Source organism: Oryza brachyantha, chromosome 3 (assembly GCF_000231095.2).
Source record: "Oryza brachyantha chromosome 3, ObraRS2, whole genome shotgun sequence".
Lineage (NCBI taxonomy): Eukaryota > Viridiplantae > Streptophyta > Magnoliopsida > Poales > Poaceae > Oryza > Oryza brachyantha.
The window spans coordinates 20,243,825-20,260,714 of record NC_023165.2 but is presented as its reverse complement, the minus strand read 5'-3'; the positions used below and the strand labels follow the sequence as shown (position 1 = coordinate 20,260,714).

The window sequence follows — 16,890 nt, the reverse complement described above, 5'->3', positions numbered from 1 at the left end:
ATAAGATGAATAATTAAAAGTATGCTAAAAAATCAATGATATCAAATATAGAAAAAAATGGAGGAGTAACTAATATCTCAAAGCTTCTTTCCCTTATGCAATCCACCTTCGTCATTGATGAAGGCAAATCGGGTGATGGGCCACAACATTTCCAATATAATCTCTAGCAAGAATCGACTCTTCGAGAAATGTTATATACGAGAATCCTTATTTAGGACTCAGTCAGCTGTTTAATACATATAGACTGTAGAACAGAATCTTATTCAAATATAATAAATTATGAACTAGATAGTATTGATTGATACTATTTGATACCAACTACCTAGAACCCGATAATACCACATAGTATCATATAGTATCTTTGTCGCTGTGTGACAAGGGCAGCACAGAAGGCACGATGGTGTGTGGGGGATGCACAGAGGGCAGACAGAGATCGACGTTGGTGACGAGGCTAACGTAAGGGAGCAACATAGATGGAGATCGGTGCTTGCAGAGGAGAGCCGCGAGGCGTGGAGATGCCGCGCACGGGGGAGAGCGCCGGTGGGGAGGGAGCATGAAGAAGCGGCGCCGGCGTGCGGAGGAGTGGCGCTGTCGGCACAAAGACTCACTCCTGTCCAAACAGTAGTCCGTCCGCTAGTATTTCTCATTTAAAAATAAGGGACATTATATACCATTTTTGAGATATACTAAAGTTATCTCTACCGTGGGAAAATTAGGAAGAAGGTATACCTTATTAACCCAGCCATGTATTTTGAAAAAGATGGAACCTGACAACCTGGTGAGGTTCACACCAATACAAGTACAGGTAGGCGACACAATAATAGCCAGAAAACAACATGGATCGAGTAGAAAAATATGGTCATGATCCAGGGGAGGATAGGATAAGAAACTGTGAATTCTGTGTATGCAAACGGCCAGACCGGTGAACATGCCTCTGCCCTCATGATAGGGGTCAATCCACTGCGCATTGTCGCACAGTTCGATAATACCCCGACATGATTCCACATGAAACGTCGTTTTTTCTATGGATCACATGAAACGTAGTTAGAAAAAAGGCTGAATATAAATGATTCAACATGGAGCCAAGAACAGTACTGTTCTGTTCCATGATGTTGCAGCTGCAAACAGTACTGTTCTTGGCTCCATGTTGAATCATTTATATATATATATATATATATATATATATATATAGTAGTAGTAGTAGTAGTAGTATGTTCAGCAAACAGGTCTGATGCAGAGTTGCAGACAGATGGATATAAATTCCGGCGAGTTTGGAACAAGTAAAGCAACTATACAGTTCATTGATTATTCCTTGCTAGTTGCTACCGCCATATCATACCATGTAGCAGCTAGATATGTGGACCGACGACACAACTTTGTGATCGATCTTTTCTCGGCACAGTTGATGAATCTATATTACATACAGTAACGCAATATCGATTGAAGATTCACTTTCATCTTTTTTTTTTCTTATGCTTATACTTATCGTTTATGTTTGTACTTATAAGTTAATTTGAATTTTCAACATTAAATTTAAAGTTGATTTTAGGATTTTTTTCATCGAAATTCATTTTCTAGCCTTGACTTTAAGATCGCTAAAAATAAGTATATAAAACTTTTATTTATAATTATTTTCATTAGTAAATATTTCTTGTTTATTTATAATTTTTATTTACAAATTTATTTCTGCCTCCGCCGCCGGCTCATCCTCCTCCTTCCCTGCTGTCGATGCCACGTGCTCCCCTTGGCTCGGCGCCACCTCGCACCCTCTGGTCCACCGCCGCCGCGCGCCTTCCCTTTGGCTGCCCCTGGTCCCCTAATCTGACGCAGCCTGGGACAAGGTAGAGCCCCACCACCACCGTCATGGCAGCTGGCCAGCTTTGCCGGCGGCGGCGGCGAGGTAGGGAGGGGAGGCTGGGGGGCGGTGGTGGCGGCTAGGGTTTTGCTATCGCCCGAGCCACCCTTGGAGGAGTGACGTGGGGACTTTTCACGGTGGCGTGTCTATCCTTATTCGTTGGATATCAATATAACGTAATAGCAACAAGAATTTAATTAACTTTAAACGGAGTAAATTAACCAACCTGAGTTGAGTATACAACTATAGAGTATTGATGTATTTTTGGTCACACATTTTGGAGCATGAATGTAGGGGGTTCCATAGGGTGGGCCTGAGCGACTGACCAATGAGATACACCCTCTGGTCTAAAATAAATCAACTGATAGCCTTCAAATTTTATTTCAAAATAAATCAAATTCTCCCTTGTTATCTAGTATCGGTTTATAAATACAAAACTCGATAATCTATTCTATGTCACCGAGTTATCCCAATTCAACAAATTGCAAATAATATTGCCATTTTTTAAAATATGCCAGTGAGTTTATCAATTGTTCTACACTATGCCATTGAGCGAGATTATTTTTCAAATATACCCAAAATACCCTCATATATTTGTAAGGTTAACAATGGATTTAGATAGATAGAACTCTTAAAAAAAATTGAAATTTGGTGCGTAACCCATTTATCGTTATAGGAAACATAGTATATAATTTTTTTGAAAAAAATATCGAACTATATACACAGACTTCATGTTGTGGAAGGAATCCATGCAACAAATTTTGTAATTTGTTTGAAACTTCTAAGGATATAAATCAATGGTTAATTTTGCAGGGTATTTTAGATTTTTTTGAAAAATATCAAAAATATCATCAGCCCAACGATGTATTGTATAATTAACAAACTCATTTCTATAATATATAAAGTAACAATGTCAATAGCAAATCATTGAATTATGCCAAACTTAGCGGCATAGAGTAGATTATCTCTGAAAAAATATCATTTCAGGACCACTTACCTACATGTAGGAGATTATCTTTTCGCCTTTTCAAGCAAAAATTCAAACAACGTATCTGTGAGAAAAATAATTCGTGAATAAAACTTTTATATACATGCTCCTAGCAATAAAAAAGCAAAGGCTAAAAAATAGACTACAATAAAAAAAATTCTAAAATCAACTTCAAATTTTCAAATTCAAACTTTGACGTATAAGCATGAGCAGAAGTGAAAAATATGGGTGCTACTTATGCCACTTTACAGTTACGGCCTATTTGGATAAGAAGAAAACAAAGAATTTGGATATCTAAAGATTAATCTTACAAGAGCCATTCGATTTTCTACAAATTTATAGAGAGAAAACATAGAAATTTATTTTTCACTTAAACTTCTTAGAAAAATTCATATAGATTAATGTGGCCATATATTTTTGTCGTTTACCCTCCTTAAACCTCCCTCCCAGCAAGGCCAATAGTAGAGTAGGTGGTTGGATCCAATTCTATCCAACTCACTTGTAGTTCTGTTTGTAGCTCCTACTGATAGTAGAATTTAATCCACATCGTTAATATATTTTTATCAGACGGCTATGATTAAATTATACTACCAGTAATACTAGATATAAAAATTTAAAGGGGTAATATCATCCTTTTTTATTATGATCTTCATTGCCCCAAAAAAATAATACAAAATACTACTACCTCCATGCTATATTAAGTCCATTTTCAGTTTTTAGATATAATGTTTTGACTCCTTGTCTTATTTGAAATTATTTTATGATTAATATTTTTGTTGTTACTAAATGGTAAAATATGAACAATACTTTATGTGTAACTATTTTTTTAAAGTTTTTTTAAATAAGACGAATGGTCAAACTTTGGACACAGAAATCGAAAAATAAAATTATTATTGAACGGATGTAGTACTAATAAATTAATTAACACAATACCAAAGTATCCTTTTAAATCTAACATATGAACAGATGAGATTAGTTGTACCGGTAGTAGGGACCCACAGTAATAAGTTATACTGCTATAGGCACAACTTATTTCGCATTGCATCAATTTAGTTTAAGCTTCCTCTTACTCGTACCTCCACCCATGCAGTCCATAGCTCATTTCCGCTATCATCAGTGCTTTTCTTTCGAAGCTGGTGCTGCGGCCGACGATAAAATTGTTATCGACTCGCACACTCTCCTGCTTCTTTCTCATTCCGATCAACTCAGTAACAGATGTTCGGGTCATTTTTCACTTTTCAAGAAAAAAAAATTAAAATGGCATATTTACAAATGAAAAATAATTCGTGAGTAAAACTTTTACATATATGTAACACACTTCAAAATTAATATAAAAAATTAAAATTTTAATTTATAAATATAAGTAAAAATAAAAAGACGAAGACAATAATCTGGTGATGCTACGTTAGTTATATTATTATGAGTTTTTTTTTTAAGACATGGGAGTAGGAAGAAAATGTGCGGCTCTATGCATGGATAGCGTGGTCCCACTCTATCCATAGGAGCATACTAGTAGTAGTGGTAGAGTAGCATATAACAGTGTACCAGTTGAGGTGTAATAGGCTAAGCTAGTCCGGTTTCGTGCGTCCCGGCCATGCTGCCTGCAGATGCAGATGAGAGCTTGTTTGGCCTCTTGCTGCGTACAACTCTAGAGAACAAAGGCCAGTCCAGAGTTGCTCTTACCATCTTAGTATCTTTTGTACGGAAAATTTGAAGCGGTAGATTTTTGTATTTTGATCGGACCATTCAAATTTTGATCAAACGGTTTTTATACACCGGGGACTCTTTCGGAACACATGAATTTTAACGGTTCGATCCCTCCAAAATTCCTGTAGAAAATTTTCAAACCAAATAGGTGCTTAGTGGTGCTACAATAATATGGTAATGAATTATGCAGTAAAAAGTTACAACAATGCTGAATGAATAGTAGTCGATTTCTCATCATCATACCATGGTAGTGTAATGGCTTAACTTGCCGACTTGCCAGAAAGCAGTTTTTTAGCACATGGGTGGATGGCCACCCATTGTTTGCTTGTCATTTAAACAATAAAAAAATATGAAAAAATTGACAAGATAGATAAATATAAGTTATATCACTCCACAAACATGCAAATTTAAATTCAACTTCTACAAGTTATAGTAAAAATAATAAAAACAATTATGAATATGCTTATACTATGTCTCAATTTTGTTTGTTTTTTTGCTACAACTTGTATAAGTTGAATTTAAACTTGCATGTTGTGGAGTGATATAACTCATATTTACCTATCTTGTCAAATTTTTTTATATTTTTTGATGACTATTTATATAGCATGCAATCACATGTCTACCTGTGTGCTAAAAACTGTTTCCCCGACTTGCCGTCACAATAATAGCAACTGTAACCGGCCTCCATGTTTCTGTGTCCTAAGTTCAGACTTTACAATTATTGGAAATAGACATAGATTTCTGCGATTGTATACACCAACAAGGTGTACTTCAGCCAAATACGACAGTTATTGCATAATCCAACCGTCAGCATAAATGGGTTGGACAATTTTACCATCATCAAATAATAACTATGTAGATACCAAAATTTACGTTAAAAATACAACAACTCTCGATATTTTCTCAAAGATAATTTTCAGACACTTAAATTAGTATTTATATGCTTGTTAATGAATCAACATATATATAAAAAATATATAGATGCATTAGTAAATCTAAAAAAAATATAATAAAACGGAGGGAGAGAGGGAGTAATAATGTGATGCACCAGCATACGACAAACAGATGTTCTGACGGATATGCAGGCAGGCCAGGCAGACAGGTCCAAGATCTCTGCACACTTGACACACTTGCAAGATAGGGAGAGTTTGCTATTGTCGTTAATTGCTACTCAACCCCAAAATACATACAAATTAAGAGAAATGTACGTTCTGATAGATGGAACCAAAGGTGCAGAGTTTTTTTTTATTACCTATATGCAGATTAATTACATGCATAGTACCAATCATGGTACTGTTTAATTAAGAAGAAGCAAAGACAGCCGCACTGATGAATATATATATATACACGCAGCAGAGCTTCTCGATCGATATTGATCAGGGTCGCGTTCAGGCAGACATGGCGATAAGATGAGAAGATTCGTCGCCTTTTGCAATGGTTTTGAGAACAATATATGTTCGCTCGTGGTGCCGAAAAAAGATTTCTAGAATCAATATCTGCTGCTGCCCTGCGGTACCACATGACCAAAAAGACACAGGCTGGTTTGATAGCTGCTTCTTCCCGAGGGATTTTTCGGTTCGTAGGAATTTTAACTCTTAAAAATAGAAAAGCAGAGGAATTGGGATGTATGAACACATCAATCTACAGTATTTTTTTTCAATATATTTAAGTAGATGCAATTTTTCATGTATTTTATTCCTACAAACCGAATAACTTTTATAAAAGTAAATTTTTTTTTGCAAATTTTCATTGTACTTTATTTTTCAGCCATTACTTTTATATCGCTAAAAACATGTATATAAAAATTTTCATCGTACTTTATTTTTCAGCATTTGCGTTTAGATTGCTATAAACATATATACAAAAATTTCATTGATAAATTATTTTTTATTTGAAAATATTTCGTTTCACCTTTTCCTTTATAAGCCAAACGATCGCATCCCAAGGTTCTTATGATTTGTCAAATACAAATAATTAGTACCTATGACATGGAATGTTTTGAGGTAGTTGTATATCTTGTTGAAATGTTTCGCGAAGAGCTAATTTCTGTGCTTAGGCCGCATTCTAAACTGATGTTTAGATTAGCCACCACATGTAAAAAAGAAACATATTACTATATGACTAATTAAATATTTTAATATATATATATATATAATTTTTAAAATAACTTCTACCTATAATGTTTTTGCATGGATCATATTATTTAGTAGTTTAAAAAACGTGTTAACGAAAACTGAGGAATAACTAAGGCTAAAAGCTGGAAAGAACAGTTAATTTGTTATTTTTAATCGACCACGATAAAACTCTAATATATTCCATAAAAAAAATCTATGATGTACTTCCTTTGTTTAAAACAAATTTATCTTTCTAGCTCCGAAATAAATTCCGTCTATGTACTCCCTCTGTTTCATAATATAAGACTCTCTAGTCTAATCTAAATTCATATGGATGGTAATGAATATATATATATATATATATATATATAGATTATATACATTTATCAATTGATGAATTTAAATAAAGTTAAACAGTTTTATAATATGAAACAGATGTAGTATAATCATTAGCCAAACACCATGGTTTGTGGGATGTTTTGTTATGCACGTTCCCTTAGGAGCTAGCTATATGATAGGCCACGAAATGATTGCCAAACTACCAAATCATATGTACGTGAATATTGACCCCCTTTTCCCCTTATGTTTATGAGACAAAAGTTAAAATTTTAACATTAAATTTAAAATTAATTTTAGGATTTTTTCATCGAAGTTTATTTTCAGCATTTGATTTAGAAACACATATATAAACTTTTTGTTTATAAATATGGCGCACGATATGCTTGATCATCTATGTTAGTTGGTAATATGGAAACATATTATAATATTTTTTGTGTGATAATTATCGCTTGAGAAGTTGGTCTCCATCAGGTTGAAATCTTGAGTCCGCAACTGGCTAGGTTTCAGTTACACATGGGAGATTAGGCATTTAGGACAGCGATGGAATTAATAGTACTGGTAACTCGAAAGCATTGCTCTACCAAATGTCTTAATCCCTTTTTCCGCTGAAAACACGAGGCTCATTGTTTGCTTTTTTCTCGAAAAAAGTCAAATGACACATTTATAAACAAAAAATAATTTATGAATTTAAATTTTATATACATATTTTTAGCGATCTAAAAACGATGTCTGAAAAATAGACTTTGATTAAAAAACCTAAAATTAACTTTAAATTTAAGATTAAAAATTTAAATTTTGACTTATAAGCATACGCAACGCCGAAAAGACAAGTGTGAAAATGTCTAGTCATTTTCTCCTTTAGCATTTACTCTGTTTTTAATACATTTTGGACATCCACAGTAAGTGAAAGCCACCCTTGGTGTTTCTAGCTTATGGCCGCAGCACTGCAACATCTAAAGTACCAGCAACATAAAATATCTGCACCCCCTGCCTTTTGCTTCTTATAATCAGAATTTAAATTTCAACCTTAAATTTAAAATTTATTTTAGAGATTTTTAATTAGATTATTTATTTTCTACCCCTTGCTTTTATATTGCTAAAAACATATATATAAAAAATTATTCATAAATTATTTTTTGTTTGTCAATATACCGTTTAACATTTTTTCTGAAAAAGCAAAACAACGACCCCTTTTTCTAGCTGCTACTGTTCTGCTGCCGCGGTAAGCTTAAGCTGAGCACCCTTGAAACACACGTATAAAGTACTGCTTCTTCCGGTTTTTTACTGGACGCCGTTAACTTTTTATTTACTTTTAACCATTCTTCTTATTCAAAATTTTTGTTTAAAAAGATAAAATTATAAATTATACTTAAATTACTTTAGTAATAAACCAAATTATAATAAAATAGTCAATAATTATATAAATTATAAAAAAAGTCAAATGGTGTCACAAAAATCAGCGGGAGTACTACGATATCGATGGAGGAAAAGACGCCGCGGATACGTAATAGTAGTACTACGATATTCTTTGCAAGTGTTTTTAATATGTAGCACGCCAAAAAAATATAAATATGCAGAAGCTTTAAACACTATTAATTCCAAATTTACAATGGCATTTGGTGTCCATTTGGTTTTGAATTCTTCGCTAGTTTTTGATCTGAGCAACCTGTTAACTGGGGATAAAAGGAACACCTAATCTAAGTGGTCTTTCATCTCGACTGAGAAAAAAAGGAACAGAAATATGCTCGTATAAGAAAGATAGTACAATCTTGTGTTCTATATTATAAGATTTTTTTAGTTTTGTCTATATTTATTCATGTATCATGTATATATTTGAGTTTTGCTCTGGTCTTTTCTTTTATACCGTGAGCTTCTAGTACTGTGAGGTACTAATATATGTAATCATGCTATCTACCCTATGACCAAGCTGGTACCTCGATCATGTAATCGTGACCATTCGACTATCATCACCAACAATCAGGATTTTAGTACCAACTTGATCATAAGGTGGGTAGCATGAGTGAAGATTTTGTACCTTATGGTACTAGTACCTCGCGGTACAAAAGAAAAGACTGGAGTAAATCCATATGTTTTATATATGTGCCTAAATTTATTAGCACACACATGAATTTAGATAATGCCAAAAAGTCTTATGCAGGGAATAAAACATTGAAGACTATATTAAGAGCATGCATACCGCCATTTAGTCGAGATAGCTCATAGAAATGCTATGTAGACCTATTGCTGATGTAGAGGAAAATAGAAGTCGACCTTCACATGATGCATGAAAACATAAATTGAATATGTGATCCTCTGAGTTTGCATTGTACTGCCTCTGTTTATAATTTTATAATGTAAGATGTTTAACTTTTTTGTTGTAACGTTTGATTATTTATCTTATTTAGAAATTTAGTATAAATATAAAAAATAACAAGTAGTGCTTAAAGTTCGTTTGATAATAAAGTAAGTCACAAGCAAAATAAATGATATTTTCATAATTTTTAAATAAGATAAATAGTCAAATATTACAAGCGAAAAAATCAAATATCTTACGTTACGAAATGGATGGAGTATTAGCTAATGTTTAGATCTACGGAGAAACCCCAACGAACAAAATCATACTCAGGAAAAGCTAACTCTCAATTATTGGCGATGGTAATAGTAACTTGAGATAGCAACAATTTTAATAGCTGTATTTCAAGGGAACGTATTTTTACACTAAGAGAATATGATATCTTAAGATAATTTTTTAAAAATATTAAAAAGCTCGTTGGCGATGGATCATGATCTTGACAATGGCATTAGAAGAGACAATCTTGTATTTCAGTCGTGCAGACTCCTCGAGGTTGAGAGAGGGAGGAAAATCGTGGAGAGGAGGAAGATGATGGGGGGAGCGGCCATCGAGGAAGAAGGTTAGCTTGTTGGAAAGAAGTAAAAGTATTTTTTTTAAAAAAAAGCCTAAAAGGAAAGAAACTATTAGAGTGTGTCAGTCCATACTAACTATACTCTGTCTCAGCTATGGTACAATTTCTGTCTCTAATATTAACTCCAATGACGATACAGACCTAAGAGGCTTAATTACGAGCATGCCCTAATTTAATACCCCTTTATGCAGTAAGTTAGAGATCTTCAAGATTAATTTGCTATTATCTTCTGCACAGCTTCTTCCTAAAGAGAAACGGTCCCTTGTGAAGTTCGTCTGCTCCATCCATCCTGCTGTGGTGCTCAGCAATCTCTGTTCTATTGCCATGCTGATTCAGGATCAATGCAACCATGTATATTTTCCTGTCTCTTTTTCTCTGTTTATTTGTTGATTATCCTGCCAAGAACGCAAGAAGAAACAATTAATGGTTAATCCTAGGGTGCTAAAAATCATATGCAGATGAAGACACAAAAGATAGGTAGTACTACGTAATAAATATTGACTAGTATACCGATGACGACAAGCTTAGAACCTTACAAAATAAATGACATGGCTAGAATGGCTTATTTTTTTTTATAATATGAAAATGATGGATCCTAGCACCACTTTGCAAGCTTATCTTGTCCAATTGCACCGGATATTTCTCTCTTTTTTTTAATCACAAGGGGATTTTGTTCGCGGCGAAAATACTGGGAACCATTTGGTAATTTGTCAGATGATATGTAGTTTTCATGATGGTAACAGTAGAACAGACAAGTTGAACTATGAGATGGTTTAGTACTGTGACTGTGTTGTTTGATAGAAAGAGATAGAGAAAGAAATGTTCAATTATCAGGGTGACAAGTGATTAAGACCATTCATGGTTTGAACTATAATTGTATTATACTCCCTCAATCTCTAAAGAATCAAATTATATGTATAAATCAGGTCCAGGTTTAAATTGATTTTTTTAGGACGAAGAAAGTATATTTGTATTGCTTATGGACGTTTTATTGTTTTTGAAAGAACCATATGGAAGTACACTGAACTGAAAAAATTATGCGGAGAATCTCCACTATACTAATTATTGGGCTCTGAAATGTCAAACTTCTTTCCTTGTCCCTCTTTCCCCCTACTTTTCCTTGTCCATATTCCTTCGTTGTTTGTTCCTATGGAGTCAAAAAATACCTTCTTCCTACCGCTTCCATGGACAAAAAATGTGTAATTTAATCTGCAAAGTTTGACATCTCTGAATTTTTCTAAAGGGAGAGTACATATGACATTTGCGTGGCTTGATATAATTACTATTTGTTTCCATATGCAAGCCACCGATCGACATATGCAAGCCTCCTGTATAGTTATGCTAATCATTTAAGTATAGACACCTAACCACAATCAGACAAAAATGTACGGCTTCTAGTTCACGCTGAGTACTTCAAACATTGTTAACTCGATTAAACAGTTAACATCTTCGTCTCATTTTTCCTTGGAATCTCAAACATGGCACGGCATCAACCGGAGTTAGTTGTCATTCGACTTACTCATAACATTTCCCTTTCTTAATAGAAGAACTAAACGGTGCGGATCTTTTTTTAAAAAAAATATAAATATCGACTTTTGATAATATTACTGCAAATATATTTCTCAGCTGTATGACAATTAAATTCATCCATTTATACCCACGAATAATTACCACGTATCATTTATTTATTCGACTATTCAACACCAGAAGTTTGGATGACTATTTTTTCCAGATGATGTACTCCAGATCTCCAATGTTGAGGTTGCGCTTGTTATTATTTCTCGGATTTTACGTACTCGCTTCCTTAACTATTAAACGATGTAATTTTTAATAAAATGATCATCTTATATTTGTAACAAAGGTTAATTCTATCGTTCATATCAGTAAATAGCCACAAAATTAAGATAATCTTTCGTCATTTGTCTATAAAAGAACGTGACAAGAGGAGAAGAACACCGTACCTGATCCTCCGTTGGGTACATTTTCGGAAGGCGCAGGCATGCTTCCATTCGGAGTGGGCACAATACGAGCCTTCGCCTCCAACGGATAATACCCCACTCCCTGCAAATAATGCTGTCCAAATACCTCAGCCAACTGGAGTATTTTTCACACTATTCGTCGTGGTTAAGCAGAACACACTGAATTTTATAGGATTTTTGCGATATGGTTTTTTTGGGTCAAATTTTGCTATGTGTTTGGGTCTTTGCGATACGGCGATTTCGTTATACAAATACATGTCATAACATTTGTTGCGGACAAACATGACACATGAATTTTACAGGATTTTTGACGATGTTTTCATCTTTTGTCAAAATTTGTTTGTTTTTGTTTGGGAAGGGGGGGCAAATTGTAAGACCTGTGACGGCGGCTGCAGGTGGTTGACGCCGAGGTAGTGCGCGTACGGCTCCGTCAGGCCCACCGCCGCCGCCGCCGGCATGTGGCCGCGGTACACCGGCGGGATGGGGTTCACCGGCGCGGTCGGCACCACCGGCTGCGGCGCGGCCATGAACGGCATCCGCGGCATCGCCGCCGCCGCCCCCATCCCGACGCCCATCCGCGGCAGGTACTGGTGCACTCCCGGGAACATCACCGGCGGCGCCATCCCGCTCCCCATCCACATCATCTAAACAACAAAAAACACGCGGGAACTACGTTTCAGCACGCCATTGCCGCCGCCGCCGCGAATGATTGGATACTCACTCACTCACCTGCAGCTGCAGCTGCAGAGATTTCAAGTACTCGATCGCCTCGTCCAGCATCGACGCCTTGTCCGTCTGCGTCCAAAGCACCAAGATTTGATTAGCGCGCCATTTCTCTTGCTTCTTGGGAGGATTAGTGAAGCAGGATTACCTTGTTGCAGTGAGGGATGAGCTCCTGCAGGGCTCTCATCTTCTCGTTGATCCTGTCCCGTCTCCTCTGCACAGATATGGCGTCACGTCACGTCAGGTTGGATGGATGGATAGCAAGAAGGGAAGGGAAGGGAAGGTGGGGTGGGGTGGGGGGGAACGCACTCTCTCGGAGAGGTTGTGCACTTCGGCGGCGCGGCTCCTGCGTGCCGTCGTCAGCTTCGGCGGCGGCTTTTGCGCCAGCGCGGCGGACTCCGACTCAGCGTCCTGCATTGCGGCCGCCGGGGAGGGATCGGTGAGAGGGTGTCTGTGGGAGAGGAGATGGGTTGGGGGGGTCGTACCTCGCTGGGGCTCTCGGAGTCCTCGGTGGTGTCGAGGCGCTTGCGCTTGCTGCTCCGGTTGCTGGTGCTCGTCGGCTCCGTGGTGGTGGTGGTGGTGGCGAAGCAGCAGTTGGAGCGCCCCGACGAGGACGCCACGGTGGTGGCCTCGTGGCCGCGCCCGCCGCAGGGGATGGCGTTCGCGCTCCCGACGGCCGAGGGCAGAGCGCCGGCGGTGGACGCGCGGCCGGGCTCGCTCACCGTGCGCTGCCGCTGCACCTGCACCTGGTTGCTCCCGCAGATGCTCGACCCGATCGCGCTCAGCATCGACGACGACGCGCCGCCGGCCTCCTTCCGCGGCGCGCCCCCGGCCCAGCCGGACGTCCTCGCCCGGACGAGGTCCGACAGGTCGCCGGCGTTGTCCCCGCCGTCCGCCAGGCTCATCGTCTGCTGCCTGGAGCACGACGCGTGCGTCGACTTGGGCGGCGGCATCAGGTCGCGCGGCGGCGCCTCGGGCACCGCGCGCTTTTCGTCGTCCGCCATTGGCGCGTCCCTGCAGGGCTTGCCGTCGCCGTCAACCCCCGGTCCAGTAGCCACCGCCGCCGCCGCCGCCACGGGCGCCTCGTAGAAGAGCTCCGAGAAGATATCCTTGTCGAGCGAGTCAGCGAGCGCGAACGGGAACCACAGGCCGCCCTCGTCTTCCTGCACGGCGGCCGCCGCCCCCTGCGCCACCGCCTTCTCCGGCGGCCTCGGCGGCAGCTTCCGGTGATTCTGGCTCTGCATGACGACATGGCCGTTGCACCAAAGCAGCTCAATGAGGCTATCGTCATCGCTGCAACAACACAAACAAAGACATGAGAACCATCCGCATCCTCGTCGAACAAGAGCAAATTTCTGCATCAATTCAAGCGATCGACTGCGAACCCGAGTGTCCTGGAGGCGTCTCCCATGTTGCTCCAATCAGGGACGAACTGGTTCATGGCTCAGATGACAGCCACCATGGACGAAGACGACGATCCTCTCCACCTTCAGCTCACTGCGCAAGCAGGGCAAACAGAAACACCATGAGCTCTAAGAGCAATTTTTTTAAAAAAGTTTCTTTTTTTAATCCCAATTAACAACTAACAACAGCATTTCTCCTGTCCTGGATCTTGCAGCACAGCTTCCCTTGGCTCCAGATGAAGCAACCAAACCAAGCTAATCAAAGCATGTGCCACTCACATCACACAGCAATCAGACAGAGCATGCACCTGAACTGTTCTACATGGCATGGCCTAAAATGAGCAAGAAATTATTTTTCCCCGAATATGAGATCCGATGCAAGCAGGTCCAATCAACAAGTTGCATGAATTTGCAGAGGCAAAGCAGCTGGACCAGGCTAGAGTGCAGCAGAGAAGAAGACAGACATGAACATGGAAGAAGAAGGAGAAAAGGGGGAGATTGATGTAAGCATGGCATCATGGGTCACCACAGAAACCTAACCAATCATCTCATCTCATCTCAGGTCTGAACCTGCAGGGGGGCTAGTATCTGCAGAAGAGGGCAGCTACCAATGAACTACTAAAACAAGATGAAAAAGGTTCAGGCACAAAGTGGAAGAGCACCAGCTAGATTGTTAAGCAGAATCTTTTCTCTATCTCTCTTTTCTACCTGAAGAACAGTTAATTATTAAGAGTGAAAGCTGCATATCAGATCATCAGAAAAACAATAAGCAACATGCATCCTGCCCACAGGTATAAGTAGAACAGAGAAAGAAAAAGAAATCTTCTACAGTACTATATTAAAACTTAAAAGGACAATAAACTACAAAGACGCAATTAAGAAGTGACCTTAACTAGGCCCAAGACTGAAGACTGGGTGCTCAGCTCACCTCAGCCAATAGCTCCTCTCCCTTGGAAGCTTCCAAGACCAAGAAGGCAGAAGAGAGCAGGGCAGGGAAAGCAGCGAGGAGGAGGAGGAGGAAGAAGAAGAAGAAGATGATGAAGCGGGCAGCTCTTGGCAAGCGCACACACGGTGGGCCTTAAGTAGCTGCACAACATTGCGGTTGAATTGAACTGGATTCCCCGAGACAGAGACGCTAAGAGAGAGAGAGAGACGCAGATAGGTTAAGAGAGTGATTAATCAGAGGAGAGAGAGAGAGAGACTGAGAGGGAGGAGAGGGGTCCGGACAGGGCAGGCATGATTAGCGTTGGAGAGAGCCGAGCCGAGCAGAGCAAGACGACGAGCACCTGACCTGCAGATCGTACTACTACAGTGTGTGTGTGTGCATCGATGTTCACCGTGTTTTTACCATTTCGAGTAAACTTGGGTCGATCGTCACCGGTGTAAGCCGGCAAGGCGCCGATCTCCTCCTTTTGGAGGTTTACTCAGAGGATGCAGGCGTCTCGATCTCTTGAGAATAATTGATGCAACCTCATTGAATTGCCCCTTGCCACACTCTACAGTGATATTTTATCTGAACTGTTTAATGTTTGTGGAAACAGAAAAAAAGTATTTGTAGAGTAATTTATACATAGAGGGTTGACTGGATAGATGCCAATTTTTGCTATACCCACGTGTTGGTAGTGCCAAAACCTTGGCAAAATATTTTGGCACAACTAATGCCGCGTTCTTCTCCTCTCTTAGCTAACCTAAGTTCTCTCGTTTCTTACTAGCACACTTTCCGAACGGCTAAAATGTGTGTTTTTTCAAAAATTTTCTATAGAAAAGTTACTTTAAAAATCATATTAATCTATTTTACAATTTTTATAACTAATAATTAATTAATCATGTACTAATCTATTACTACTTTTTACACCGGATAATTAACCTAATCTCATCCACCTTTACTTACAATGATTATTAGTGATTATTTATTGATAATTAACATATTATGTCATTAATTAGAAATGACTAGGAATTTTAAATTAATGTTAATTAGGGATCATAGATATATTTTATTATTAATTTACACTAATTATGATAAGATATATAATAATTAATTTATATTATTATTTATTAGTAATTTAATATGCTCATCCCGTCCACTCTCATAAAGATCATCTCATCCATCCAACTAAACATAAAATTAGATTAACATATCCCTAAAAATATAAACAAACATATCTTATCGTACTTCGACCGCCAACTAAATACACCATAAGTAATTAAGTACTCTCTCCGTTCCATAATATAAGACTTTCTGGGTTTGTCTGAATTTGTCTATATGTATATATATTGTATATGTCTCTAGATTCATTGATATACATATAAATCTAGGCAGGCTAGAAAGTCTTATAACATAGAACAAAGGGTTCGTAGTATAATTGCATGAATTGACAAAATTCAGGCAGTGCTTATACACATATACAACACCATAAATTAGGAGACGGTAATGGGACCTGACAACCGAGACAGAGTATAGTTTTGGGTCCAATGGTTTTCTTATAACCGTGCCAAGTTCTTAATTTTCCCACTTTACATATGAAGAACCCACTCCATTCAATTCAAGTCTTAATTAGTTTAATATGTTCAGAAAAAAAACCGTGTAAATATAAGAGTCAATGTGTAGTTGTTAATGCGATGGTCCAACTACAATAAGTGTCACTGTTAGCATAAATACGATCCTACAAGACGCCATAATGTCCGGCTGTTTAGGACAATCTAAATATAATCTCTGCCATGCTTTACATGTATGTTAACATCACCGTCCACGTTAACAGTACAGAGGACATTAAATTTTCCGAGGGGTTAATCGTGACGGAGGACTTCTTTTAGGAATTTTAAGGGAATTAAACTGAACCCTACAAAAAATCCTATAA

The 16,890-nt window shown here is 38.3% G+C and overlaps 1 protein-coding gene across 3 annotated transcripts; it reads right to left on the bottom strand.

The window, feature by feature from the left end:
* Positions 1 to 9,943: 9,943 nt before the first annotated feature.
* LOC102721722 (transcription factor PHYTOCHROME INTERACTING FACTOR-LIKE 13-like) lies at positions 9,944 to 15,195 on the bottom strand. Of its 3 annotated transcripts, none has more exons than XM_040522577.1 (9): positions 14,961 to 15,195; positions 14,015 to 14,126; positions 13,115 to 13,922; positions 12,939 to 13,040; positions 12,778 to 12,843; positions 12,636 to 12,701; positions 12,284 to 12,550; positions 11,889 to 12,000; positions 9,944 to 10,322 (listed from the first exon to the last, which is right to left on the bottom strand). In XM_040522577.1, exons 2-9 carry the CDS (start codon positions 14,068 to 14,070, stop codon positions 10,318 to 10,320), a joined length of 1,482 nt encoding a protein of 493 aa, XP_040378511.1. In that variant the 5' UTR covers positions 14,071 to 14,126; positions 14,961 to 15,195; the 3' UTR covers positions 9,944 to 10,317. The 3 variants fall into 3 exon arrangements, with proteins under 3 accessions (XP_040378511.1, XP_040378513.1, XP_040378512.1); XM_040522579.1 differs by having other exon boundaries at positions 11,889 to 11,988; XM_040522578.1 differs by lacking the exon at positions 14,961 to 15,195 and adding an exon at positions 14,217 to 14,790.
* Positions 15,196 to 16,890: the final 1,695 nt, after the last annotated feature.

Excerpts from the sequence above, each read along its gene's own strand:
- LOC102721722 (XM_040522577.1), bottom strand. The coding sequence starts at position 14,070 with ATGAACCAGTTCGTCCCTGATTGGAGCAACATGGGAGACGCCTCCAGG. Across the intron at positions 13,041-13,114 it reads ACTCCGAGAGCCCCAGCGAG|GACGCTGAGTCGGAGTCCGC; the intron begins GTACGACCCCCC and ends GCCGCAATGCAG. Across the intron at positions 12,844-12,938 it reads TGCACAACCTCTCCGAGAGA|AGGAGACGGGACAGGATCAA; the intron begins GTGCGTTCCCCC and ends ATATCTGTGCAG.